This window comes from Aquarana catesbeiana, linkage group LG05 (genome assembly GCF_042186555.1).
Source record: "Aquarana catesbeiana isolate 2022-GZ linkage group LG05, ASM4218655v1, whole genome shotgun sequence".
Lineage (NCBI taxonomy): Eukaryota > Metazoa > Chordata > Amphibia > Anura > Ranidae > Aquarana > Aquarana catesbeiana.
Window position 1 is genome coordinate 316,498,261 of NC_133328.1, and position 26,482 is coordinate 316,524,742.

General features: G+C 48.1%; 1 protein-coding gene across 1 annotated transcript in view; it reads left to right on the plus strand.

The window, feature by feature from the left end:
- The first annotated feature begins 3,237 nt into the window (after nt 1–3,237).
- Nucleotides 3,238–26,482, plus strand: part of MARCHF11 (membrane associated ring-CH-type finger 11) — a 205,822-nt gene continuing 182,577 nt past the window's right edge. Inside the window, exon 1 of the mRNA XM_073632699.1 lies at nt 3,238–3,417. Coding sequence (XP_073488800.1) covers nt 3,295–3,417 — 123 coding nt within the window. The 5' untranslated portion in view covers nt 3,238–3,294. The remainder of the gene's footprint in view (nt 3,418–26,482) is intronic.

Below are 26,482 nucleotides of genomic sequence, written 5' to 3' on the forward strand. Positions count from 1 at the left end.
TGTAGGAAAATGTGTTATAGTCTGATTAACTTTTTGTCCATAATTCCAAAAGATATATTTGGCGTAAAAACAACACTGCACATCACCAATAGAACACCATACCCGTGAAGCATGGTGGTGGCAGCTTAACTACTTCAATACAGGGCAGCTTAACCCCCATCCTGCCCAAGACATTTTTCAGCTTTCAGCGCTGTCATGCTTTGAATGGCAATTGGGCGGTCATGTTACACTGTAACCATGTGAAATTTTTATTATTTTCTTCACACAAATAGCGCTTTCTTTTGGTGGTATTTAATCACTTCTGAGTTTTTATTTTTTCCTAAAAAAAAAAAAAAAAACTGAAAATTTTGAAAAAAAATTAAAGTTTTTTCTTAGTTTCTGTCAGTAAATTTTGTAAATAAGTAATTTTTCCCCTTTAGGCTCGATTCACACCTATGCATGTTGCTTTTGAGCGTTTTTGGAGGTTTTTTTTTCATGCTTGGCACGTTTTTGAGCAGCGTTTTTGTAGCGTTTTTGCGGCGTTTTTGCCGCGTTTTTGCCGCGATTTGCGTTTTGCGTTTTTTTTTTTTTTTTTTTCATTTTTTTTTTACAGTCTTAAAAAAAAATTACAAAAAAAAAATTACAAAAAAAAAAAAAAAAAAAAAAACGGCAAAAACGCACCAAAAACGCTGCAAAAACGGTGCACTTGCGTTTTTGATGCTTGTCCATTGAAATCCATTACATGCAAAACGCTGCTTTTTGCATGAAAAAAAGTCCCCGACCCTTTCCAAAAACGCAGAGATACAAAAAAAGCATTGATGTGAACATGTTCCATAGGAACCCATGTTAAAAAATTCCCATGCATTTCTGCAAAATGCAAAATGCATCAAAAAACGCGCTAGTGTGAATGGAGCCTTACTGATGGGCGCTGAAGAGGCGGCACTGATGGGCACTGATAGGCTGCACTGATAGGCACTGATGAGGTGGCACTTATGGGCGCTGATGAGGCAGTACTTTTGGGCACTGATTAGGTGGCACTGATGAGGAGGCATGAATATGCCGCACTTATGGGCACTGATAGGTGGCACTGATATGTGACACTGATGAGCACTGATAGGCGGCACTGGTGGGCACTGATGGGTTGCACTGGTGGGTGGCACTGATGGGTACAGATAGGCGGCACTGGTGGGCACAGATAGGTGACACGGATAGGCGGCACTGATGGGCATTGATGGGTGGCATTGATAGGTATTGATGGGCAGCAGTGATAGCCAGCACTAACTGGCATCACTAATCGGTACTGATTGCTGGCACTGGTGGGCACACACTGCTGGCACTGGTGGGCACTCACTTCTGGCACTGTGGGCGCTTTATTGTAATCAGGGGCGCGCGAGAGCGGGCGTTCTGGGCGCCGTCGTATGATGTCCACCCAGAACGAGAGCCGCACCGCCACGCTGGCATTTGACGGTGGGTGGGCGGCAAGTGGTTAATGCTTTTGGGCTGTATTTCTTCAGCTAGAACAGGGGCCTTAGTCAAGGTAGAGGAAATTATGAACAGTTCCAAATACCAGTCAATTTTGGCACAAAACCTTCAGCTACTGCATGACAATGACCCAAAGCATACATCCAAATCAACAAAGGAATGGCTGCACCAGAAGAAGATTAAAGTTTTGGAATGGCCCAGCCGGAGCCCAGACCTGAATCCCATTGAAAATCTGTGGGGCAATCTGAAGAGGGCTGTGCACAGGAGATGCCCTCTCAATTTGACAAATTTGGAATGTTTTTTGCAAAGAAAAGTGGGCAAATTGCCAAGACAAGATAAGAGGTGCCATACTGATAGACTCATACCCAAAAAAGACTGAGTGCTGTAATAAAATCAAAAGGTGCTTCAACAAAGTATTAGTTTAAGGGTGTGCACACTTATGCAACCATATTATTTTATTTTTACTAAAAGACTTCAGTTTGTTGTTCAACTAAGTTGTACAGTTTATAGGTCACATTAAAGGTGGAATAGGTTCTGAAATGATTTATCTTTGTCTTTTTTTTTTACACCACAAAATGATTTTTATTATATTGACCTTTGATATAACTGGCATAATAATGGGTTCAACCCCTTGAGGGGGCCATGAACTTCTAAGCCATCCGGGGACCACGGAGCTAATTTTCTCAAATTGGGGAGTAGCGGTGTCGTTTGGAAATACAGGCCCCAATGATGATATTATTCTCACCATCTGTGAGCATAATGGTTTACATTGTTCTAATAACATGAAGACACTAGATTATTGCCCGATAATGAGCAGGCACACACCCCTGTAAATGGGCTATCCCGTATTATTATATAGAGAGAGAGAGAGAGAGAGAGAGAGAGAGAGAGAGAGAGAGAGAGAGAGAGAGAGAGAGAGAGAGAGAGAGAGAGAGAGAGAGAGAGAGAGAGAGAGAGAGAGAGAGAGAGAGAGAGAGAGAGAGAGAGAGAGAGAGAGAGAGAGAGATAGTGTGTGTGTGTGATATATATATATATATAATATATATATATGTGTGTATATATATTTTTTTTTTCTCCTCATATATGACTCAACATAATCTTATTGAGGGGTTCCCTCTTACTTTTGTATGTGGACTTGGAGTGGACTAACCTATCTGTTCAAGAACGTTTGTAATTAGTGGCTTTGTGTATCTCTCTATGTATGATCGTTTTCATATATGTTCAAGGACAAGTGTGTCTTGCTTACAGTCAAGCATGGTGATGGGAGTGTCATGGTCTGGGGCTGCATGAGTGCTGCCGGCACTGGGGAGCTACGATTCATTGAGGGAACCATGAATGCCAACATGTACTGTGATATACTGAAGCAGAGCATGATCCTCTCCCTTCAGAGATTTGGCCACAGGACCATATCCCAGTGGCGGAATTACCGGGGTTGCAACAGTTGCACTTGTGACGGGGCCCGGCATTCTGCCACTGTGGGGGGGGGGGGCCCAGCGGGGTTGCTCTTCACAGTGCTCTGAGGCTGAGCGTGTCTCTCATCTAACACCAGCAGAGACACCGGCATTGTTTGTTTTATTTCCCTGCTCTCCATGTGTCCTCTCTCTCTCTCTCTCTCTCTCTCACGGCATGAGAGGACACACAGCTGATCTCCCCCCTCCCCTCTCCTGTGTGCTCTGCGGGAAATGTGAGCTCCTTAGCTTCACACTTGACTGCCCACGGAGCACAGAGAGGGGAGGGGGGAGATCAGCTGTGTGTCCTGTCATGCTGTGCGAGAGAGAGGACACACGGAGAGCAGGGAAATAAAACAAACAATGCCGGTGTCTCTGCTGTTAGATGAGAGACACACAGGCGTACAGCGGAGTGGACCGAAGCTGCCTCCCCCTCCTCTCTGGTTACGGAGGGGGAGGAGGAGTCCGGGGGACACATGCCGGTGTGCCTATCCCGCGCTGTTCTGAGGTCTGTAAAGTTTGTATTCAAATAGACATGTGCTGGGGGGAACACTATGGGGTGGGGGTCTGCACTGAGGGTGGGGTCTGCTTTAATGAGGTGGGGGCCTCACTGGGGGGGTCTGCATTGATGAGGTGGGGGTCTGCATTGAGGGGGGTCTGCATTGATGGGGTGGGGGTCTGCACTGAGGGGGGTCTGCATTGATGGGGTGGGGGTCTGCACTGAGGGGGGGTCTACATTGATGGGGTGGGGGTCTGCATTGATGAGGTGGGGGTCTGCACTGAGGGGGGTCTGCATTGATGGGGTGGGGGTCTGCACTGAGGGGGGTTTGCACTGATGAGGTGGGGGTATGCACTGAGGGTGGTCTGCATTGATGGGGTGGGGGTCTGCACTGGGGTGGGGGTCTGCACTGAGGGGGGTCTGCATTGATGAGGTGGGGGTCTGCACTGAGGGGGGGTCTGCATTGATGAGGTGGGGGTCTGCACTGAGGGGGGTCTGCATTGATGAGGTGGGGGTCTGCATTGATGAGGTGGGGGTCTGCACTGAGGGGGTCTGCATTGATTGAGGGAGGGGGGTCTGCACTAAGTGGGGTCTGCATTGATGGGGGTCTGCACTGAGGGGGGGTGTGCTTATGGAGGGGGATGGTCTGCATTGTGGGGGGCCTGCACTGATGGGGGGGTCTGTACTGAGGGGGGGTGTGAACTGAGGGAGGGGGGTCTGCAATGAGGGAGGGGAGGTCTGCACTGATGGAGAGGGGTCTGTACTGAGGGGGGGTGTGAACTGATGGAGGGGGGTCTGCAATGAGGGAGGGGAGGTCTGCACTGATGGAGGGGGGTCTGTACTGAGGGGGGATGTGAACTGATGGAGGGGGGTCTGCAATGAGGGAGGGGAGGTCTGCACTGATGGAGGGGGGGATCTACACTGGGGTCTATAGTGATAGAGGGGGGTCTATACTGATAGATGAGGGTCTGCACTGAGGGGGGTCTATACTGATAGATGGGGGTCTGCACTAAGGGGGTCTACACTGATAGATGGGAGTCTATGCTGATAGAGGGTGGCTATACTGATGGGGGGTCTGCAATGAGGGGGGCTATACTGATGGATGGGGTCTGTACTTAGTGAGCAGGATCTATACTGCGAGAGGGGGTCTGTACTTAGTGGGGGGTCTATACTGAGAGGGGGGTCTGCAGTTAGTGGAGGGGGGTCTGTACTGAGGGGGGGCTATAGTTGGTGGAGGGGGGGTGACACCAAATTTTTCCTCACCGGGTGACACCAACCCTAGTGATGCCACTGGAGAGACACGCTCTCCGCTCAGAGCCGTGCTGTCCTGAGAAGACAGAGGACTCTGATAGAGGACTCTGATGGGCACTGATAGGGGGCACTGATAAGATTTACTGATGAGCACTGAAGGGGAGGCACTGATAGGGGACACCAATGGGAGGCACTGATAGGGGACGCCGATGGGAGGCACTGATAGGGGACACCGATGGGAGGCACTGATAGGGGACACCGATGGGAGGCACTGATAGGGGACATCGATGGGAGGCGCTGATAGGATTTACTGATGGGCACTGAAGGGAGGCACTGATAGGGTGATAGGGGGCACTGATGGGAGGCACTGATGGGCAATGATAGGAGGCACTGATGTGGGGCACTGAGAAGGCACTAGGGGGCACTGATAGGGGCACCAATGGGAGGCACTGATAGGATTTACTGATGAGCATTGATAGTGGGCACCGATGGGAGGCACCAATGGGATTTACTGATGAGCACTGAAGGGAGGCACTGATAGGGGGCAGTAAGAAGGCACTGATAGGAGGCACTGATGAGCACTGAAAGGGGGCACTGATAGGCTGCACTGATAGGAGGCATTGATGGGCATTGATGAGCACTGATAGGCAGAACTCATAGGCTGCACGGATGGGCACTGAGGAACTCTGATAGGCAGAACTAAGGCAGTATTGATGGGAACTGATGGGCTGTATTGAAGAGTACCGATAGGTGGCATGGATGGACGCTGCAATAATGAGCACTGATAGGTGGTGCTGATAGGCAGATTTGATGGGCACTAATAGGCAGCATTAATGAGCACTGATAGGTAACATTTGTAGGCGGCATTGATGGGCACTGATAGGCGGCATTGATGGGCACTGATACATGGCACTGATGTTCGGGGCACTGATTATGAGTGTAAACAATTTACTGACATTCTTGACAGTTAATGGCAGTCCTTTCCTCACACAGACATAGCAAGGGAGGAAAGGGCTGCGGATAACCAGCAAGTCTGTTTACATGTGATCAGCTGACATCACATGGTAAAGGGCCACTGTGATTGCGCTGGATGCACGTCCCAGGGGGCATGTGGGAAGCACGGTTTTGGGAGGATGTCCATGGATACCCTCCCAAAATTGGAAGCCTGGAGCTCGGATGGAGGGGGGGGGGGGCCATCATTGTTTCTTGCACCAGGGCCCTGAAGGTTCTAGTTACGCCTCTGCCGTATCCCAACATGATAACGACCCCAAACACCCCTCCAAGACGACCACTGCCTTGCTTAAGAAACTGAGGGTAAATGTAATGGACTGGCCAAGCATGTCTCCAAACCTAAACCCTATTGAGCATCTGTGGGGCATCCTCAAATGGAAGGCGGAGGATCGCAAGGTCTCTAAATCCACCAGCTCCGTGATTTCATCATGGAGGAGTGGAAGAGGACTCCAGTGGCAGCCTGTGAAGCTCTGGTGAACTCCATGCCCAAGAGGATTAAGGCAGTGCTGGAAAATAATGGTGATCACACAAAATATTGACACTTTGGGCCCAATTTGGACATTTTCACTTAGGGGTGTACTCACTTTTGTTGTCAGTGGTTTAGACATTAATGGCTGAGGGGACAGCAAATGTACACTGTTATACAAGCTGTGCACTCATTTTTTTTCTTTGTAGCAAAATGTCATTTCTTCAGTGTTGTCATACGAAAAGATATAGTTATGCCCCATACACACGAGCGGAATTTCCGTCGGAAAAATCTTGGATGGTTTTTCCGACGGAATTACGCTCAAGCTTGGCTTGCATACACACGGTCACACAAAAGTTCTCTGAACTTTCGACCGTCAAAAACTGCACCGCTAGCGGCCGAATACAGCCGCAAAAACGACGGTAAAACAGCGCTAAAAATAGCGCTGTTTTATCGCCGACGCCCCCACCGCCCCAGTGTGAAAGGGGCCTAAAAGGTGTCCTTCTTTACCAGATAAGAAAATTGGAGGTGTATGTAGCTATACATAAGACAATTGGTCCTTGGTGGAGAAAATTAGCAAAATCATCTTGTCGGCATCTTGCTAGTTGGTAGATAAAGTAGTAATACAGTTAATTTTTATGTTTTCATAGGTTGAATTTGGACAGTTCCTACTGGAGAGATTGCCCAAGACTTTCTGTAAAGATAATAAGTTAGGTTAAATCTATTTAACCACTTGACAACTGGGCACTTAAACCCCCTTCCTAACCAGACCAATTTTCAGCTTTCGGTGTTCTCACATTTTGAATGACAATTACTCAGTCATACAATACTGTACCCATATGAAATTTTTGTCCTTTTTTTTACACAAATAGAGCTTTCTTTTGGTGGTATTTAATCACCGTTGGGTTTTTTATTTTTTGCGCTATAAAAGAATAAAGACTGAAAATTTGGTAAAAAAATGAATTTTTCTTTGTTTCTGTTATAAAATTCGTAATTTTCCTTCGTAAATTTTGGCCAAAATTTATACTGTTACATATCTTTGGTAAAAATACAGTAAGTAAAAATTGGTGTATATTAATTGGTCTTGATTGATTGGTACTGATTCTAAATTCTTGAGACCCTGACATGCCAGAAAAGTACAAATACCCCCCAAATGACCCCTTTTTGGAAAGAAGACATTCCAAGGTATGTAGAAAGATGCACGGTGAGTTTTTTTAAGTTGTCATTTTTTCCCACAATTCTTTGCAAAATCAAGACACACAAAATTGTCATATTAGCAGGTTATTTCTCACACACAGCATATGCATACCAAAAATTACACCCCAAAACACATTTTGCTATTACTCCCGAGTATGGCAATACCACATGTGTGAGACTTTTACACAGCGTGGCCACATACAGAGGCCCAACATGCAGGGAGCTCCTTCGGACGTTCTGGAGCACCCAGGCCAATTCTGACATTTCTCTCCTATATGTAAAAATCATCATTTATTTGCTAGAAAAATACATAGAACCCCAAAACATTATATATATGTTTTTTTAGCAAAGACCCTAGAGAATACAATGGCGGTTGTTGCAACTTTTTATCTCGCACGGTATTTGCGCAGCAATTTTTTGAACGCTTTTTTTTGGGAAAAAAACAGTTTTGTGCTTTAAAAAAAAACAAAACAGTAAAGTTATGCCGAGTAAATAGATACCTAACATGTCACCCTTCAAAATTGCACACGCTCGTGGAATGGCGCCAAACTTCACTACTTAAAAATCCCCATAGGTGACACTTTAAATTTTTTTACTGGTTACATGTTTTGAGTTACAGAGGAGGTCTAGGGCCAAAATGATTGCTCTCGCTCTAACGTTCGCAACGATACCTCACATGTGTGGCTTGAACACCATTTTCATATGTGGGCGGGACTTACGTGTGCGTTCGCTTCTGCATGCGAGCACATGGACAGGGGTGCTTTAAAAAAAAATGTTTCTTTTTATTGTTCATTTTACTTTATTTATTTTAGTTTGACACTTTTTTCCAAAAAAAATTTTGATCACTTTTATTCCTATTACAAGGCATGTAAACATGCCTTGTAATAGGAATATGGCATGACAGGTCCTCTTTACAGTGAGATATGGGGTCAATAAGACCCTACATCTTACCTCTAGGCTAGGAATCCTAAAATAAAAAAAATAAAAAAACGATCCTGGCTTTGATCGTAGCGGTGAGTCGGTAGAAGCACCGGAGGGCGGTGGGAAGGGGGGGACCTTCCCTCTTGCCTCCCGTAAGAACGATCAAGCAGTGGAACGGCAGCTATGATCATTCTTATGGTGTAGGGAATCGCCGGCTGAAAAAGCTGATATCTGAATGCTGCAGGCATCATTCAGATATCCCCGCACAAAGTCAAGGACGTTCTATGACGGCCGGCGGGCGGGAAGTGGTTAAAACGCTTTTTTTTTTTTAACACAAAGTTGTCCATTTATACAATATTTATAACACATAGCATGTACATACCAAAAATGACACCCCAAAATAGATTCTCCTACTCCTCCTGAGTACGGCGATACCACATGTGTGAGACTTCCACAGCCTGGCCACATACAGAGGCCAAGTACAGCCGAGTATGGCTGAGCATGGCTGAGTATAACCAAGCATGGCCGAGTATGGCTAAGCATGGCAGAGCATGGCCGAGTATGGCTCAGCATGGCAAGGTATTTCGGGGTATCACCGAGTATGACTGGGTATGGCTGGGTATGGCAGAGTATGGCTGGGTATTGCAGAGTATGGCTGGGTATGGCTGGGTATGGCTGGGTATTGCAGAGTATGGCTGGGTATGGCAGAGTATGGCTGGGTATGGCAGAGTATGGCTGGGTATGGCAGAGTATGGCTGGGTATGGCAGAGTATGGCTGGGTATGGCAGAGTATGGCTGGGTATTGCGGAGTATTGCGGGGTATTGCATTGTATTGCAGAGTATTGTGGGGTATTGCAGAGAATTGTGGGGTGTTGCATAGTAGTGCAGAATAGTGCAGGGTATTGCAGGGTAGTGCAGAGTAGTGCAGGGTATTGCAGAGTATTGCACGGTATTGCAGAGTATTGCAGAGTAGTGCAGGGCATTGCAGGGTATTGAAGGGTATTGCAGAGTAGTGCAGAATAGTGCAAGGCATTGCAGGGTATTAGAGTATGGAGGGATGGCTGAGCATGGATGGATGGATGTGACTGTAATTTTTACAGAGCAGCGCTGTGGACACACCAGATCCAGCCCACAGTGCTGCTGCCATGCGCAGTGTCCTTGCAGAGTATTGTGGGGTATTGTGGGGTATTGTGGGGTATTGCAGGGTATTGCAGAGTATTGCGGGGTATTGCGGGGTATTGCAGAGTAGTGCAGAATAGTGCAGGGTATTGCAGGGTAGTGCAGAGTATTGCGGAGTAGTGCAGAGTATTGCGGGGTATTGCAGAGTAGTGCAGAGTATTGCAGAGTATTGCTGGGTATTGCAGAGTAGTGCAGAGTAGTGCAGGGCATTGCATGGTATTAGAGTATGGAGGGATGGCTGAGCATGGATGGATGGATGTGACAGTAATTGTCACAGAGCAGCGCTGTGGGCACTACAGATCCAGCCCACAGCGCTGCTGCCATCCGATCTCTCCCCCTCTCCTCTCACACTGTACCGATCGGTACACAGTGGGGAGGGAGGAACAGGCATCATGACATGACGTCGGTTTGTTTACATGTGATTTCTCCGTCATTTAACGGAGCGATCACATGGTAAATGGCCGCGATTAGCGGCCGTTTACCATGATCTGTGATGCGCCGTGTCCTCTGGACCCGGCGGTCACGGATGCTCTCGGGTGCGCGCCCCAGGGGGCGCGCGAGAGCGGGATTCTGGGAGGGCGTCCATGGACGTCCTCCCAGAATAAGCCGACCGCGCTGTAGCCGTCTTTCAGCTATGGCCCGGTCGACATGAGTCACAGACCACAATTACAAACCTCACAGAGGTTTAACCCTACCCTACTCTGTCTAAAACATTTGAGACAAAAAGCATCTGAGAGAAAAAAAACGTATTTTTCAAACAGCTTACCTGTAACATCCTTTTCTTGGAGTACATCACGGGACACAGAGCACCATAATAATGACTATGTGGGTTATACGCTTACCTTCAGGTGATTGGACACTGGCAACCAATAGTAAGACGGTTCCTCCCATATAACCCCTCCTATACAGGAAGTGCCTCAGTTTTGTAGCAAGCAATGACGATCCCAGAAAGAGGGGAGGGACCTCTGTGTCCCGTGATGTACTTCAAGAAAAGGATTTTACAGGTAAGCTGTTTTAAAAATCCATTTTTCTTATTGTACATCACGGGACACAGAGCACCATAATAATGACTATGTGGGATGTCCTAAAGCAATGCATCTGAGGGGGGGGGGGACACATTATCCCTAAGCCCAACGGGCCTAAGATTATAAAGCAGCCTGCAACACGCTGTGGCCAAAAACAGTCTCATTTTGAGATCTCACATCCACCTGGTAAAACCTGGTGAACGTATGAACAGAAGACCAAACGGCTGCTTTGCAAACCTGAGCCATAGACACCTGCTGACGTCCTGCTCATGATGCACTAACCCCTCTAGTGGAGTGTGCTCTTAAATCCCGGGGGGGAACCCTGAGCTTTAATCCATACGCCTGGACAATATACAATATAGATGTACTTGTTGCCGGCTGTCCTTTTTTGGAACCCTCAGGCAAGACAAAAAAGCAGTCAGTTTTCCGAAAAGGAGCTGACATTCCCAAGTAAACTTTTATTGCTCTCACCAGATCCAGTGAGTGAAGAAAAGGAAGGTAAAATTATATCCTGATTCAAATGAAATTTGGAAACTACCTTCGGTAGGAACTCCGGACGAGGTCGCATGACCACTCTGTCCTGATGAAGAATCACAAACGGTTCCTTGCAAGAAAGGGCGGCTAATTCTGACACCCTTCTAGCCGATGTAATAGACACTAGGAAAGCTCATTTCCTGGTCAATAGGACAAAAGGAATATGCCTAATAGATTCAAAGGGCTGACTCTGTAAGGCTGACAGTACCAAATTTAGGTCCCAAGGACATAAAGGTGGTTTAAGCGGTGGCCTCAGGTGTGTTACTCCCTTGACAAAGGTTCGCACCAAAGAATGGGATGCAATTGGTCTTTGGAAAAAAAACGATAAGGCCGAAATCTGTCCCTTAATTGTCCCTGAAGCGAGCTGCAAGTCTACTCCTGTTTGGAGAAAGGCGAGAACTCTTCCAATCGTATACCTACGAAGGTTCCATTTCCTTTTCTCACACCAAGAAATGTATGACTTCCATACTCTATAATAGATAGCTCTAGAAACTGACTTTCTAGCGTTTATCAAAGTAGACAAGACTGAATCCGTACTACCACGGTCTTTCAATAGTCTGGTCTCAATAGCCAGGCCATCAAATTCAGCAACCGTAAAGAAGGATGGAATATGGGCCCTTGAGACAACAGGTCTGGACGGCAAGGAAGGACCAACGGGTCCCCTACCGCCAACTTCACAATTTCCGAGTACCATGATCTCCTGGGCCACGCTGGGGCCACTAAGATCACTGGCTTCCGTTCCTCCCGTATTCTGCGTAGTAAGTGTGGCAGAATTTGGATCGGAGGGAAGGCATATATCAGAGCAAACTGATCCCAAGGAACTACTAATGCATCTATCCCGACAGCAAGCGGATCCTTGGTCCTGGATACAACCTGTCCAGTTTGGCATTGAATCTGGATGCCAGCAGATCCACATCTGGGGTCCCCCAGTATTGGCAGATCTGTAGAAACACCTCGGGATGCAGAGACCAATTCCCCTGGTAAAATTTTTGGCGACTTAGGAAATCTGCCTGCCAATTGTCCACCCCCGGAATAAACACTGCCGACAGAAATAGCACATGTTTTTCTGCCCAGGTCAGTATATGATCTACCTCTCTTTGGGCTGCCTGACTCCTGGTACCTCCCGTGGTTGATATATGCCACTACTGTGGAGTTGTCGGACTGGACTCTGACAGGAAACCCCCGCAACCTGGACGTCCAGAATCGCAGGGCCAGACGAGCTGCCCGAATCTCTAGTAGATTGATGGGCAGAGTCTTTTCTGTCTGGGACCATACTCCCTGAACAGATGCTTCCTCTAGGACTGCTCCCCAGCCGAGAAGGCTGGTGTCCGTGGTTACCACTCTCCAGGCTACTGGTGGGAAAGACTTCCCCCTTTTTAAGTTGCTGGTTCTTAACCACCAAGAGAGGTTCCATAGAATCTGTGGAGATACAACCATAGGTTGATCCAAGGTTCGAGCTGACTTGTTCCAGGCTTTCAGGATACTGTTCTGGAACACTCTGGAGTGGAACTGTGCATATGGCACTGCGCTGAAAGATGACACCATCTTGCCCAATAACCTCATGCACAGCCGAACAGAAGGTGTTGGTTTTCACCTTTTGTACAAGTTCCACTATGGAGGCGACCTTTAAGGGCGGAAGGAACACTTTTTCTTGGGCGGTGTCCAAGACCAGACCCAGATACACCAAGGCTTGGGTCGGACAAAGAGCCGACTTGTCCAAATTTAGTACCCAACCTAGGCGTTGTAAGACCCGCACTGTACTTGACACGTTTAGAACTAGTGTAGGGCGAGAGCATTCCTTTAGAAGTAGATCGTCCAGATATCCTATTATGGAGACTCCTTGAGATCTTAGGGAAGCCAACGCTGGGGCCAGAACCTTTGTGAAGACCCTGGGGGCCGTGGCTAGACCGAAAGGCAATGCCACAAACTCGAAATGACTGCCCTCTACAGCAAAGCGTAAGAACCTTTGGTGTGGACCGAAGATCGACACATGAAGATACGCATCCTTGATATCTATGGATGCTAAATAGTCTCCCCTTCTCAGGGACCTTATGACCGAACGAACCGACTCCATGCGGAAGGATCGGACGTCTACAAAGAAGTTGAGAGCCTTGAGGTCCAAAATGGGCCTTACTTCCCCATTTGGTTTTGGCTCGGTGAATAGGTTTGAGTAAAACCCCTTGCATCAGCAGATGGTGTAAAGCTAGGAATAGGCATCTTCTTTTCTCTGGATCTGCCGGGACCCTTGAATGTAGAAAGCGGTCCGGGGGAACCTCCCGGAACTCTATTCTGTAACCATTTTTTACAGTGGAAATGACCCATCTGTCTTGAACCAGTTCTTCCCAGGCCTCCCCAAACAGCCGAAGCCTGCCCCCCACCCGTGAGAGCGGGGGCACCCCTTTACAAGGTAGACTTGGAGTTGGGCTTGGGTGGCTTTTGGGTGCAGGGTTTTTTCTGACCCTGTGGTCTTTTAAACCCAGACGGCTGAGGCCGTCGATACCGTTTAGGGGAAGAGGCACCAGGCCCTGGGGGATTAGGAATTTTATAAGAGGGCTGCTTCCCCTTCTTTTTAATAGGAAGCAGAGCGCTCTTTCCTCCAGAGATCTTTTGGATATATTTATCCAGATCTTTGCCAAACAGGCGCTCTCCATGAAATGGAAAGGCAGCAAGTAGCCTTTTACATTGCGTCTCAGCAGACCAGTTCTTTAGCCACAATACTCGGCGCATATGAACTGATAATAACGCAAAGCGAGACATCTGTTGAATTGAGTCTTTTAAAGCGTCTACCGCAAAACACAAGGCATGAGGGATCTCTGATAGCTCTTCAGCAGATTCCCCCTGGCAAGGTATGTTCTTCACTATCCTCTTAAAGCGATCCTTTAGGGATTGACAAATCCCAATAGCTGCAATAGCAGGCTGAACTGCTGCACTGGCAACTGAGAAGGAGGCCTTTAATAAGGACTCTAGCTTTTTATCAGCCGGATCCTTGAAAACCTGGGCATTATCTACTGGACAGGTTAAATTTTTATTCACAGAAGATATGGCAGCGTCTACCAAAGGTGTGCTCCATTTCTTCCTAAACTTTTCCTCCATAGGGTATAACACAGAAAACCTTTTGGGAGGTAAGTATATCCTGTCAGGATGCTCCCAGTCCGCATAAATCACCTGCTCCAGTAACGGATGCAAGAGAAAAGCTTGGGAAATTTGTTTAGGTCGCAAAGATCCCAAAGTAGAACAGGAGAGTGCAGACTCCTGAGCCGGGGGTAACTTAAACCCAATTCGTACCATCTCCATTAGAGATTGGATAAACAATTTCTGGGAATGGGAAGCTGAAATTGGTTCTTCAGAGCCAGAGTCCTCAGCCGAGGAACCTTCAGCCTCCCCTACGTCCTGGTCCTTTAAGACCAACTCCTCCGGATCCTCTGCCCATTCTGGTTCCAGGTCACCTGGACTCATCTGGCTATAAGAGTCCTGGGGCTCTAGTGACTCACTACTTGGCCCAGGCTCAGGGGAGGGAGATCTATTACGCTTCCTTCCCCCCTGTGTTACAGAGGCAATCATGCCAGCTATCTTGCCTTCAAGGCCTGCTAAGGCAGATGCCAAATCATCCTTAGTAACGTAATGCGAGGCAGGTACATTGGTAGTGGCCACTATGCCTGACAAGTGCAATGGCTCAGCCAGGTCAGAAGCCGCAGGAGCTTCAGTAGAGACTGAGGCTGCATCAGCATGGAGTTGGTCTCCTGCTTTTTGTGGAGGAACTCTTACCCCTGGGCTTGCCTTGCTCCCTGTTGCTCGTTTTTTGGAAGACATTGCTTACACACGAGAAATAACCAAGGAGTACTCCCCATAAACTACACCAGTCTTTAACCTGTCACCGTTGTCCAAGACCATCAGACTCACGTGCCCACCATTCGTTTCGCTTCCTCCATGCGCACGCCCGGAGCTCCATGCCTATAAGCCCTAGCATGGGAGCGAGCACGCGCATCAGCGGCCGGTGACCCGCCTATTGCATGGTGCATGCGCCGTGCTGACGCATGCGGCGCTGTGACGTGGACAGCAGCGGCGCACTCACACGCCGGCGGCGCGCACGCGATGGACGCGCGGCGCGCATGCGCACTCGCATGTCAAATTTAAAAAATGTGCGCCAACCGGCCTCTGTAACCCTGGACACCGGATCAAGGCTCACTGTGGTAGTTTGAGAAAGAAAAGAGGGAAATACATATATGTATATATAAAAGACCCAAAGGGGAGTACTCACCATCCCAAGCAGCAGGGCCAATCTTCCCCCATCAGGGTGGGTAGCGCCTCTAAGGACCTTCAGGGACCGGGTCCCCCATATATTGGGGTCCACACCCCTGGACCTGTAAAGCACCCTTTGTGGTTTCCTTGGGCAAGGTTGACCAGGAATACCAACTTTAACAAGGGTCCAGCGCCTAAAAAAGACACATTACAAGTAATACCTCGTTCTTGAGCCGAGGTTCTGGTACCATCCACTTTAGCTTAGTAAGCCATCCGAATGAATCCGATTATAACGTCCTCAGTGGGACATTCTTTGAAGAAACTGAAGAGCTTCAACAGCCATGACCATCACCTTCAAGACACTGGCGAAAAAACTGAGGCACTTCCTGTATAGGAGGGGTTATATGGGAGGAACCGTCTTACTATTGGTTGCCAGTGTCCAATCACCTGAAGGTAAGCGTATAACCCACATAGTCATTATTATGGTGCTCTGTGTCCCGTGATGTACGATAAAGAAATTATATTTTTTTTAATGTTATGTTATTAATTGAACAAACAAAGCTTTATAACAACTGTCACTGTGCAAAAAGGTAACTGCCCCTGTGACAAAATAAAATAAAAGGATAATTAGAGACAGCTTTCAAAAGAGCAGACTCCATTACAGTCAGTATTTTTTCAAATTGTCCCTTGTCCTTTTTGTAATTCTGTAGGAAGTGGTGGATTGCAGTCAACCTGTGTGACTCCAGGTGAGTGTTTTGTAGGCACACAGTGTTCTTTCTTTGGGGGGGGGGGGGGGGGTGAAAAATAGGTGGCATACAGTGTTGTGAATGTTTGATGGCTTAGTCAAACATTAGTCTTGGGGAGCCTAGTAATCTGGCTATAAAAGTATTAAATATTTGAGGCACTTCCTGGCATAATATTTTTCCTCCTGGCCTTCTGTCTTGTGGGGATGCTGCTGTGAATAACAGCCACATATCCAATACCCCTCCCCCTCTGGCAACCACCGCAATCCACTCAGTTTAATTTCTATCCCCCTACTTCCTCAAAGCACCCCACCAATCTCATGTGCCCTGTGGAACGCCCGCTCCATCTGTAACAAGCTAACATCTGTACATGACCTCTTCATCTCTCATGGCTTGAACATACTGGCCATAACAGAAACCTGGCTGCAAAATTTTGACTCAGCTTCTCCTGCTGCCCTCTCCCATGGTGGTCTCCATTGGACTCACTCCTCCAGACCCAACAGACAGAAAGGAGGTGGAGTTGGCTTCCTTCTGTCCCCACAAAGCACCTTCCAAGTCCTTACTGTCCCTCCCTCTCTATCCCTCTCTTCTTTCGAGATGCACTGTATTCGTCTGTTTTCTCCCATTTCTCTGAGGATTGCAGCAATTTATAGGCCTCCAGGACCGGTATCGCGCTTCATTGATGACTTTGCTGCCTGGCTACCCTACTTTCTCTCCTCTGAAATACCCACCATTATTCTTGGTGACTTTAACATTCCTGTCAATGTCAACAGCCCAACTACAGCTAAACTTCTCAACTTAACCTCATCTTTTGACCTAACCCAATGGACACATACTTCCACTCACTCCAATGGTAATACCCTTGACCTTGTATTCTCCCATCTCTGCAACCCTGGCAACCTCACCAACACCCCCTTTCCTCTATCTGATCACAACCTCATTACTTTCACTGTATCCTTGCCTCCAACCACCCATCCCTCCAAGCAGCAAACAATTACTTGTAGAAACCTTCGCCACTTTAACCCTTCTCTTCTCTATTCTGCTACTGACAACCTATATGACATAATCTCTCCCCTGTCCTGTCCTGACCTGGCCACTTCTGTCTACAACAGTTCACTCTCATCATCACTAGATGCACTTGCTCCCCTAACCACACGCAGAATTAGGCCCCGACCGTTACAACCCTGGCAAACTGACAACACTAGAAATCTCAAGAGACATTGCCGTGCTCTTGAACGACTGTGGCGTAAAACCAAATGCCTGCAAGATTTCACCCTATATAAATCTGCCCTTCTAAAATACAATTCATGCCTCCATGCTGCCAAACAAGCCTACTTTGTCTCTCTTATTAATTCCTTGTCATCCAGTCCCCGTCGGCTCTTCTCAACCTTTAACTCTCTGCTTCGTCCACCACCCCCTCTACCCACTAACTCACTCACTGCCCAAGAGATTGCCAATCACTTCAAAGACAAGATCAATGCAATTCGTGAGGACATCTCCACTGTGCGTACATCTTCCCCACCCATCATACCTTGCCCAGCAGCACATTCAACCCTCTCCTCTTTTGAATTGGCTACTACGGAAGAGGTTACAAAAATTTTCTCGAATGCCCACCTAACCAATTGTCCCTTGGATCCTGTTCCCTCACAACTACTACGGTCACCCTCTTCTTCTATCCTATGCTCCCTCACCCACATCTTCAATCTCTCCCTTTCTAGTGGCATTTTCCCCTCCCCTCTAAAACATGCACAGATCACTCCCATTCTTAAAAAGCCCTCACTGGACCCTACCGACCTGAACAACTTAAGACCCATCTCATTACTCCCATTCACCTCTAAACTTCTAGAACGCTTAGTCTACAACCGTCTTAGCTCCTACCTCAATGAAAATAACCTTCTTGACCCCTTACAGTCTGGCTTTCGCTCGCAGCACTCCACGGAAACTACCTTACTAAAACTCACTAACGATTTACTAACTGCTAAAACCAACAGCCAGTACTCCATACTCCTACTACTTGACCTCTCTGCGGCCTTTGATACTGTTGACCACCCGCTCCTTCTCAATAAACTACATTCCCTTGGCCTCCGAGATTCTGCTCTATCCTGGTTCTCTGGCTATTTATCACAGCGCTCCTTCAGTGTCACCTACAACTCTGTCTCCTCCTCTCCATTGCCCCTTTCTGTGGGGGTCCCCCAAGGCTCGGTTCTTGGACCCCTTCTCTTCTCTATCTACACCACCTCCCTTGGTCACCTAATAACTGCCCACGGCTTCCAATACCACTTATACGCTGATGACACCCAAATCTATCTGTCTACTCCTCACCTCACTCCTTCAGTCTCCTCTCGCATTACTAACTTACTAACTGACATATCAGCATGGATGTCGCACCACTTCCTTAAACTAAATCTCTCTAAAACTGAGCTATTAATATTCCCCCCCGCCCGTGCCCCCCTCCATGACTTTTCCATCAAAATCAACAATGCAACCATCAGTCCCTCCCCTCACGCCAGGGTACTAGGTGTAATCCTAGACTCCGACTTGTCATTTCAGCCTCAAATCCAATCATTGTCAAAAGTTTGTAGAATTCACCTCCGTAACATCTCTAAAATTCGCCCTTTTTTAACAAATGAATCCACCAAGCTCCTCATTCACTCCCTTGTTATCTCTCGCCTTGACTATTGCAACTCCCTTCTCATTGGCCTACCGCTCCATAGGCTATCCCCTCTTCAGTCTATCATGAATGCTGCTGCCAGACTTATCCACCTTACCAACCGCTCAGTGTCTGCCAACCCTCTACTTCAATCCCTACACTGGCTCCCAATCACCCAGCGAATTAAATTCAAAATTCTAACCACAACATACAAAGCCATTCACAACTCTGCCCCAAGCTACATCACTAATCTTGTCTCCAAATATCACCCAAATCGTCCTCTCCGCTCTTCTCAAGACCTCCTGCTTTCAAGCTCTCTCATCTCCTCCTCCCATGCTCGTCTCCAGGATTTCTCCAGAGCCTCTCCCATCCTCTGGAACTCGCTACCTCCATCTATCCGGCTAGCCCCTACTCTTGCTACCTTCAGGCAATCCCTGAAAACTCATCTCTTCAGGAAAGCCTATCACGTCTCCAACTAATCTCCTACCACTTCCACCAGCTCATTCCCCACAGTTACAACCTTTTGTACCACCTGCCCCACCCTATTAGATTGTAAGCTCTTCTGAGCAGGGCCCTCTTAATCCTATTGTATTGTATTGTATTGTATTATATTATAACTGTATTGTCTCCCTTTTATATTGTAAAGCGCTGCGTAAACTGTTGGCGCTATATAAATCCTGAATAATAATAATAATAATAATCATTATCCCAGAGCTTTGAGCCTAGGGATGACAACATAGATTGCTGCAAGAATCTCCCCTCCTGAGAGGATCTCTGGCTGCTAGGTCTGCCTATTCTGGCCCTGAGGAAGCAAGAGACAACTGTCCCCCACAAGAGAGGCAGTGAGTGATTGGTTTAGTGGAAAGTATACACAGGAACCTTTTCAGCTGTCCTTCTTTGAGGCATAAAGACTGCCAAGAATCAATGTTCTGTTGTGGCTATGGGGGAGATTTACTAAGACTGGTGCACTCAGAATCTGGTACAACTCTGCATAGTAGCCAATCAGCTTTTAACTTCAGCTTGTTCACTTAAGCTTTGACAATAAAGCCTGGAAGCTGATTGGTTTCTATGCAGATTTGCACCAGATTTTACACCATGCAGTTTTGGTAATTAACCCCCTATGTTCTGAAAAGATATACCTTAATGTATCCCCTTCTCCCCCTACCCTCCATCCCATTCTCCATACACTAGTGCAATAAACCATTCCAGGTAATCTTAAAGTGACTGGTGTCCATCCCTTATTTCACTCAAAACCATGAAAAAAGCGGGAGACAGTAAGGAGGGAGAGGCAAGAGAGAATGGGAGGTGAAGTGGAGGGGGAGAGGAAGAGAGAGGTAAAGAGAAGAGGGTGGTGGTGTCACCCTCCAGCCAAGCAGGGTCCTCGTATCAAGGAGTGTCCGCATTAAGTCATCTCTCGGAGGTAGGCCTCGGAGTAGATGAAGTGTTGCCAGGGGCGCCAGGTCTCCCGAAAGGCTTCCTCCCTGTCATGCAGGGTGGCCGTAAGATCTTCCATGTCCCGCAGATCATTAACCCTAGCATACCACTGAATCTTCGTTGGTGGGATTTCCAATCTCCAAAATAGAGGGATGCAGGCCTTAGCCGCATTAAGTAGATGTATGGTGAGTGAAGCTTTATATTTCTTAATTGAACTTCTAGATAGGTGCAGTAAACAGGCCCCGGGGTCTCCCCCCAGTGCGACACCCGTCAAGCGTTCGACCGTGTCTGTCACCTCTTTCCAGAACGGTTTAATCTTGGGACAGTCCCAGAAAATGTGCAACATTGTTCCTTCTCCTGCTCCACAACGCCAACATAGATCCGGCACCTGCGGGAGGAACCTGTGAAGAGTGGATGGTACTCTGTACCATCTGGTCACAATCTTGTAGCATGTCTCCTGGACCCTTGTGGCTAGAGAAGATTTTTGGGCAAAGTGTAAGATCTTTTCCCTTTGTGTTTCATCAAAATGCGCTCCTAGTTCTGTCTCCCACTTAGTAAGGAAGGGGGGCACAAAACCTTCAGCCGGGGCGATCAGAGAGAGGTAGATCAGGGATAAAGAGTGGCGTATGGGCTCTCTGCGGTGGCAGATACGTTCCAATTCCGTAAGTGGGCGTGGGGGACCTAGAGTTCGGGCGCTTCGGCGTAAAAAGTTACGCAGTTGGAGACCGCTCAGGAAGTCCAATGGCCTGTCTAGGTCTTCTATTCCCGCGGTCGTCCTGAGCTGGCCACCGGAATCCAGGAAGTCATGGAGGTGTGGCCATCTATCTCCCGATGATAAGGCTTTAAAAATCGGCCCCTGGCAGCCCAGCAAGAAGTCAGGGTTACCCAGGATCGGCACCATAGGGGAAGGGATAGGTGAAATCTGGGTTTTACGAAAGGTTTCTCTGACCACTCTCAATGTGTTTCCCAGAGTTGGGTGTTCGGCAATGGACTTCAGGATCGGAGTGGTAAGCCACGGCCAACTCCTGGCTGTACCGTCTGAGTCCTCCATCTCCATGGTGACCCATTGTTTGGCCTCTAGGTGGCAGTACCAGTCTATCAGTCTGGTAAGATGCGTTGCCCTGTAGTAGGCTTTTACGTCTGGTAAACCCACCCCTCCCCTGCGTTTTGCCAAGTAAAGTAGTTGTAGTTTTATGCGTGGCTGCCTGTGTGACCAGACAAATTCTCGGAGGAGTGCGTCGATTCGTTTGAAAAAAGAGGGCGGGAGATGTATGGGGAGGGCCTGTAGAAGATAGAGTATCCTTGGGAGGGCTGTCATTTTGATGGCATTACAGCGTCCAAACCATGTTAAAGTGAGGGCGTGCCAATGCTGCAGGTCTGTTTTAAGTCTATGTAGAAGAGTGGCAAAATTTGCTTGGTAAAGGTCGGCGGGGTCCGTGGTGATGGCCACACCTAGGTACGGGATGGTATCGGTTGCCCAGTGGAACTGGTAGTTCAGGCGTAATTGTCGGATATTTTGCGAGCTCAGTGTGATATTAAGCATGGAGGATTTAGACATGTTTATTTTAAATAGAGACAGAGCCCCGTATTCCCTCAGAGAATGAAGCAAGACGGGGAGTGAGGCAATGGGGTCAGCCAGGAAGAAGATAAGGTCATCTGCGAATGCGGCGACCTTGTGGGCTCCAGATGTTTTACGGAAGCCCTCTATGTGGGGATTGGCCCGTATCTTACAGAGCAGGGGTTCTAAGGTAAGAATAAAGATTAGGGGAGACAGGGGACAACCCTGTCTGGTGCCATTCCGAATGTCAAAATAACCCGACCTGGTTTCGTTGACCCTGACCGCCGCTGTGGGGCTAGAGTAGAGTGATAGGATCCAGCTGAGCATCGACGGCCGAAGGCCAATGTGTTCGAGAGTAGCTCTAACAAACGTCCAATCTACACGGTCGAAAGCCTTCTCTGCGTCAGTTGACAGCAGGAGAAGGGGTCGTCGCGTGGTCCTAGCGGCATGTATGAGGTTCAGTACCCTAATTGTGTTGTCACGTGGTTCCCGTTGGGGGACAAAGCCCGCTTGGTCTTTGTGTATTAGGTTTGGTATGTGTGGGAGCAATCTGTTCGCCAAGATCTTGGCAAATAGTTTCAAGCAGAGCTATCGGTCGGTAGTTTCCACACCTAAGTAGGTCCTTTCCCTCTTTGGGGATGAGAGAGATATAAGCCCTAAGGGAGTCTATGGGGAAGGAGTTACCTTTCGTGATTGAGTTAAGTGCAGCCACTAACGGTTTGGAGAGTGTCTCAAAGAATGTTTTGAAGTTGGAGTGAGGCCATCAGGGCCTGGGGCTTTCTTTGGCTTGGAGCTCGCCAGTGCTACCCCCAGCTCCTCCACCGTGATGGGGTCCTCCAACTCTTCCACGGTGTCGGCCGGTAGAGATGGCATGCCAGAGGAAGCTAGATATTCATGTGGGGTGGGTCCTCCAGTAGGGTTAGGGGCATCGGGAGAGGTTCTATCTAGGTTATAGAGACCGCTGTAAAATGAACGGAATTCCTCTGCCATTTCTGTTGAGGTAGAGACCCTCCGACCCGAAGGGGATAGAATGTGGGGGATGAAAGTTTTGGTGCGGGGACCGCGTAAAGCTCTGGCTAGGAGAGAGCCAGGTTTGTTAGAGAATTCATACATTGTACGACGTGACCATGCTAGCCTCTCTTTCGTTTTATGCAACAGAAGCGAGCGAAGCTCTTCACGTGCTTTAAGTAACTCCTGGTATACAGAGCGTGCTAGGCTAGCCTTATGTGTGCATTCAAGGGTCTTAATCTGAAGTAGAAGTTCTTCAGTTCTACGGGTTCTTTCCCTCTTGAGACGTGCCCCAATGCCTATCAAAATGCCCCTGATAACTGGCTTGTGCGCCTCCCATATCACCAAGGGGTTGGGAACCGAGGCTACATTAAATGTAAAATATTCCTGCAGTTTGGCTTGGATCTCCGCGCGGATCTCTGCAGATTGAAGCAGTGATTCGTTCAGTCTCCACGAAGGTGGAGATTTAGACATTGGTCCCATTTGGAGCGTCAAGTGTATTGGGGCATGGTCAGAAAAGGAAATGACATCTATGGATGCGTCCACCACCCTTGGCAGGTCCTGATGGGAAAGGAGCAGGTAATCTAATCTTGAGTACGAATGATGAACTTGTGAAAAGTACGAGTAATCCCTGTCCTTGGGGTGTAAGAGGCGCTAGGGATCCATCAAACGAAGTGAGTGAAGATCAGATTTAATACGTTTAAGGCGAGCATATGAGAGATGAGAGGCACCCCGTGAGGTGTCCAACAGGGGGTCCATCGCAAAGTTCATATCGCCCCCAAAAATGAGCATCCCCTCCGTAAACTCAAGTAGTATGGGTATCAGCCCACGCAGGAACCGAGCATGGTCGGCATTGGGAAAATAGATATTGGCAAGAGTGACCTGAACGTCCGACACCCTGCCCTTGATCAGGAGAAAGCGGCCCTGAGGGTCCGCCTGCTGTGCCCCGAACTCCCACTGTACAGACTTTGCCACTAAAATGCTAACCCCCTTAGATTTGGAGATAGGTGAGATGCTGTGGTATGCCGTTGGGAACAGATTGTTAGTCAGTTTGGGAATATGCTCACCATGAAAGTGGGTTTCCTGTAGAAAGGCAATTTGGGTTTTAGTTCTGCGTAGGTCAGCTAGTAGCTGGGAACGCCTTTCTGGGATATTGAGACCCCGTACATTAAGGGAGGTCACCTTTAGGAGAGCCATTGTGGCGGCCGGGGCGCTGAGGATCGTTGACAGAATGAGGAGGACAATTACCTCTGGTTTAAGTTCACGTCCCCTCCCAGCTAGAGGGCAACAGCACCAGGGAATAGAGAGGAATAAAGAAGGAGAAGACAGGATCAGAGAGGGAGGAGGAGAGGGTAGGTAAGGGGGGGAAGGGGAAGGGGGGAGGGAGCAATCTAAGTAAGTCAAGTGACTACTCTAAGATCTCCCGGCCGAGGCACAAAAGGAATTGTGCAGCAATCAGGAGGTCGCCCTAAGGGGGGGTGGTCGATGCGTCGAAGTGCGCAACAAAAAGTTTTTGCTCACACCTAAGTGAGCAAGACAAGTAATATGAGAAGGTACTTTTGGGAGTGGTAGGGAGATGCACTGAGTGGGGGGCCTTCAGAATCAGAAACATTGAGAAAAAACAATACATTAACCATCATAAGTAAGGTGTAATTTACCACAAAATTTACCACAAAACTGGGCATAACATCCATAAACGTAACTGTGTTTAAGGCTAATACATGCAACTAAGTAAACCTCTAACATCCATGACCTACTGGCGTTGACGCATTGCAGAGGCGGCCGGGGGCCGAGGACCCCGGGGGTCGACTCACCCTTCTCCTGGACAGGGCCAGGAGGGGACCCCCACCGCTCGGCTGTCAGTGTGCCAAGGCAGCCTGACCAAATGTGGCTCATGAGAAGAATGTATGTACCACCTCCTCAGCGTCTACGTTCATATCAGATATGCTCGGGTGGAGTGCATGAAGTCTGGCCTACAGCAAAAATGCAACATTTATAACAGTTATAACAATGCGTCCCCCCTCCCTCTTCCCCTGTCCATAATTGAGAGTTAACCCATGGAAAAAAGGAGGCACCTTCGGGAGAGCAAAAGTAAAAATGGTGTAAAAAAAAAAAAAAAAAAAAAAAAAGGGGGGGGGGGGAGTCCTGGTGCATGGGTTTGAATGTTCCTGGAAGAATCGCCATAGGGGGGGGAAGGAGCGGGGCATCTGCCCATAGGAGGTACTGAAAGCCTTACCAAGAACCAAAAAGTGGTGAGCGTTTAGTCCTCGGATGATGTTGGATGGGCTCTTCTGCCTTCTCGGTTTGGCGGGCGGGATCTTGGGCGTCAAGGTCTCTGTTGTCTGGGTGGTGCTGAACCTTGTGAGTCCTGGGAAAGCAGATAGTCAAACCAGTTGGGCACCTCAATCACCGGCCTGGAGATGAAATGAAAGAGGGCAGGGAGTTGGTCTGGCGTGCGGAGGTAGAATTCCGCCCCCTGCCTCCTGACGATAAGATGGAAGGGGTGACCCCATCGGTAGGTGGCATCTGCCTCGCGGATAACTTCCAGTAGGGGTCGCATGAGCCCACGCATGGTGCGAGTTTGTCTGGAAATGTCAGGGAAAATCCTGATGGGAGCCCCGTCAAAGTCTATTGGGCCCTTTTCCCAGGCAAGGCGAAGAATGTCCTCCTTAATAGTGAAAAAATGCACCCTGCATAGTACATCACGGGGAGAGTCCAGTTCGGATGATGATCTCTGTGCAGAGGGTGGGGGTCTGGGGCCTGGGATACGGTGCACCCTGTCCAGTTCCAGGTCAGCTGTCGGTGGTTTGCCCAGGACCTGGTTTAGGATGGCGACCACTGTGGATCTGAGGTCTGGGCCCATGGTGGCCTCTGGGATCCCCCTTAGGCGCAGATTGTTCCGCCTGCTTCTATTCTCGCCGTCGTCCAGGCGTAGCTGAACGTCGACAAGATGGCGGCGGAAGGCCCCATACTCCGACTCAAGTGTAGTGATGCGCGCTTCTGTGGTAGATTGGGAGGCTTCGATCGTGGTGACTCTCTCCTCGACAATATACAGCATAGTGTTGCTGGCTCAGCTTAAAGGTTCAAGCACTGTGACTGACTTTCACTACAGAAAATCTGTACATCCTGTGGCAGAGGATCGTACGGATTTTATTCCCAAACAAGTCTGTGGCAGAGACTTTGATTCGTGCTGCTTGCTGGCTGCTAGAACGGTGAGAGAGGCCTATCCAGATGAGCAAGGAGTGTGTCCCACAAGGGGAACGCATTTCAAATAGTATTTGAATTCTACCAGGACATTTTGCCAGGAGAACCCTACCAGAGAATGTTTGAGTTTCTTCTGCAAGTTTCCTTTCTACCTCTTTCCTGCTACTTCCTAAGTCGTTGGTTTTAATAAAGCATTGAAAACGTACTCCAGTGTTGGTGCGTGTGTCGTCCAGAAGTAAACTCAACGGAACCCTAGACCTGGTGCCGGTGAAACAGAGGGAAGCAGAGTGGAGGTAACAGACACGCTTAAACCAGCAGTCCCACCGTGAGTTAGTACTACACTAGTTATAGCTATCCCACAGAAAGCATAAACGTAAACTGCTTTCCTTGACCTCTGACAACTCTTCAATTAGTTGTGTTATTTTCATGCTTTTCCAGCAATGATTTAAAAAATAGGATTTGCAAAGATCTCCGAACCTTGTAACCAGTGACATGAGACATTATTTGTTGTACTCAATGCCATTCATACATATATGGTTTACTTCATGTGTTTTGTATAAACAAAAAAATCTGCTGGAAATAAAAATACATATGCATCTATGAACAACAAAGAACAGTATAATAACCAGCTAAGCTACGATAAACACTAAAAAT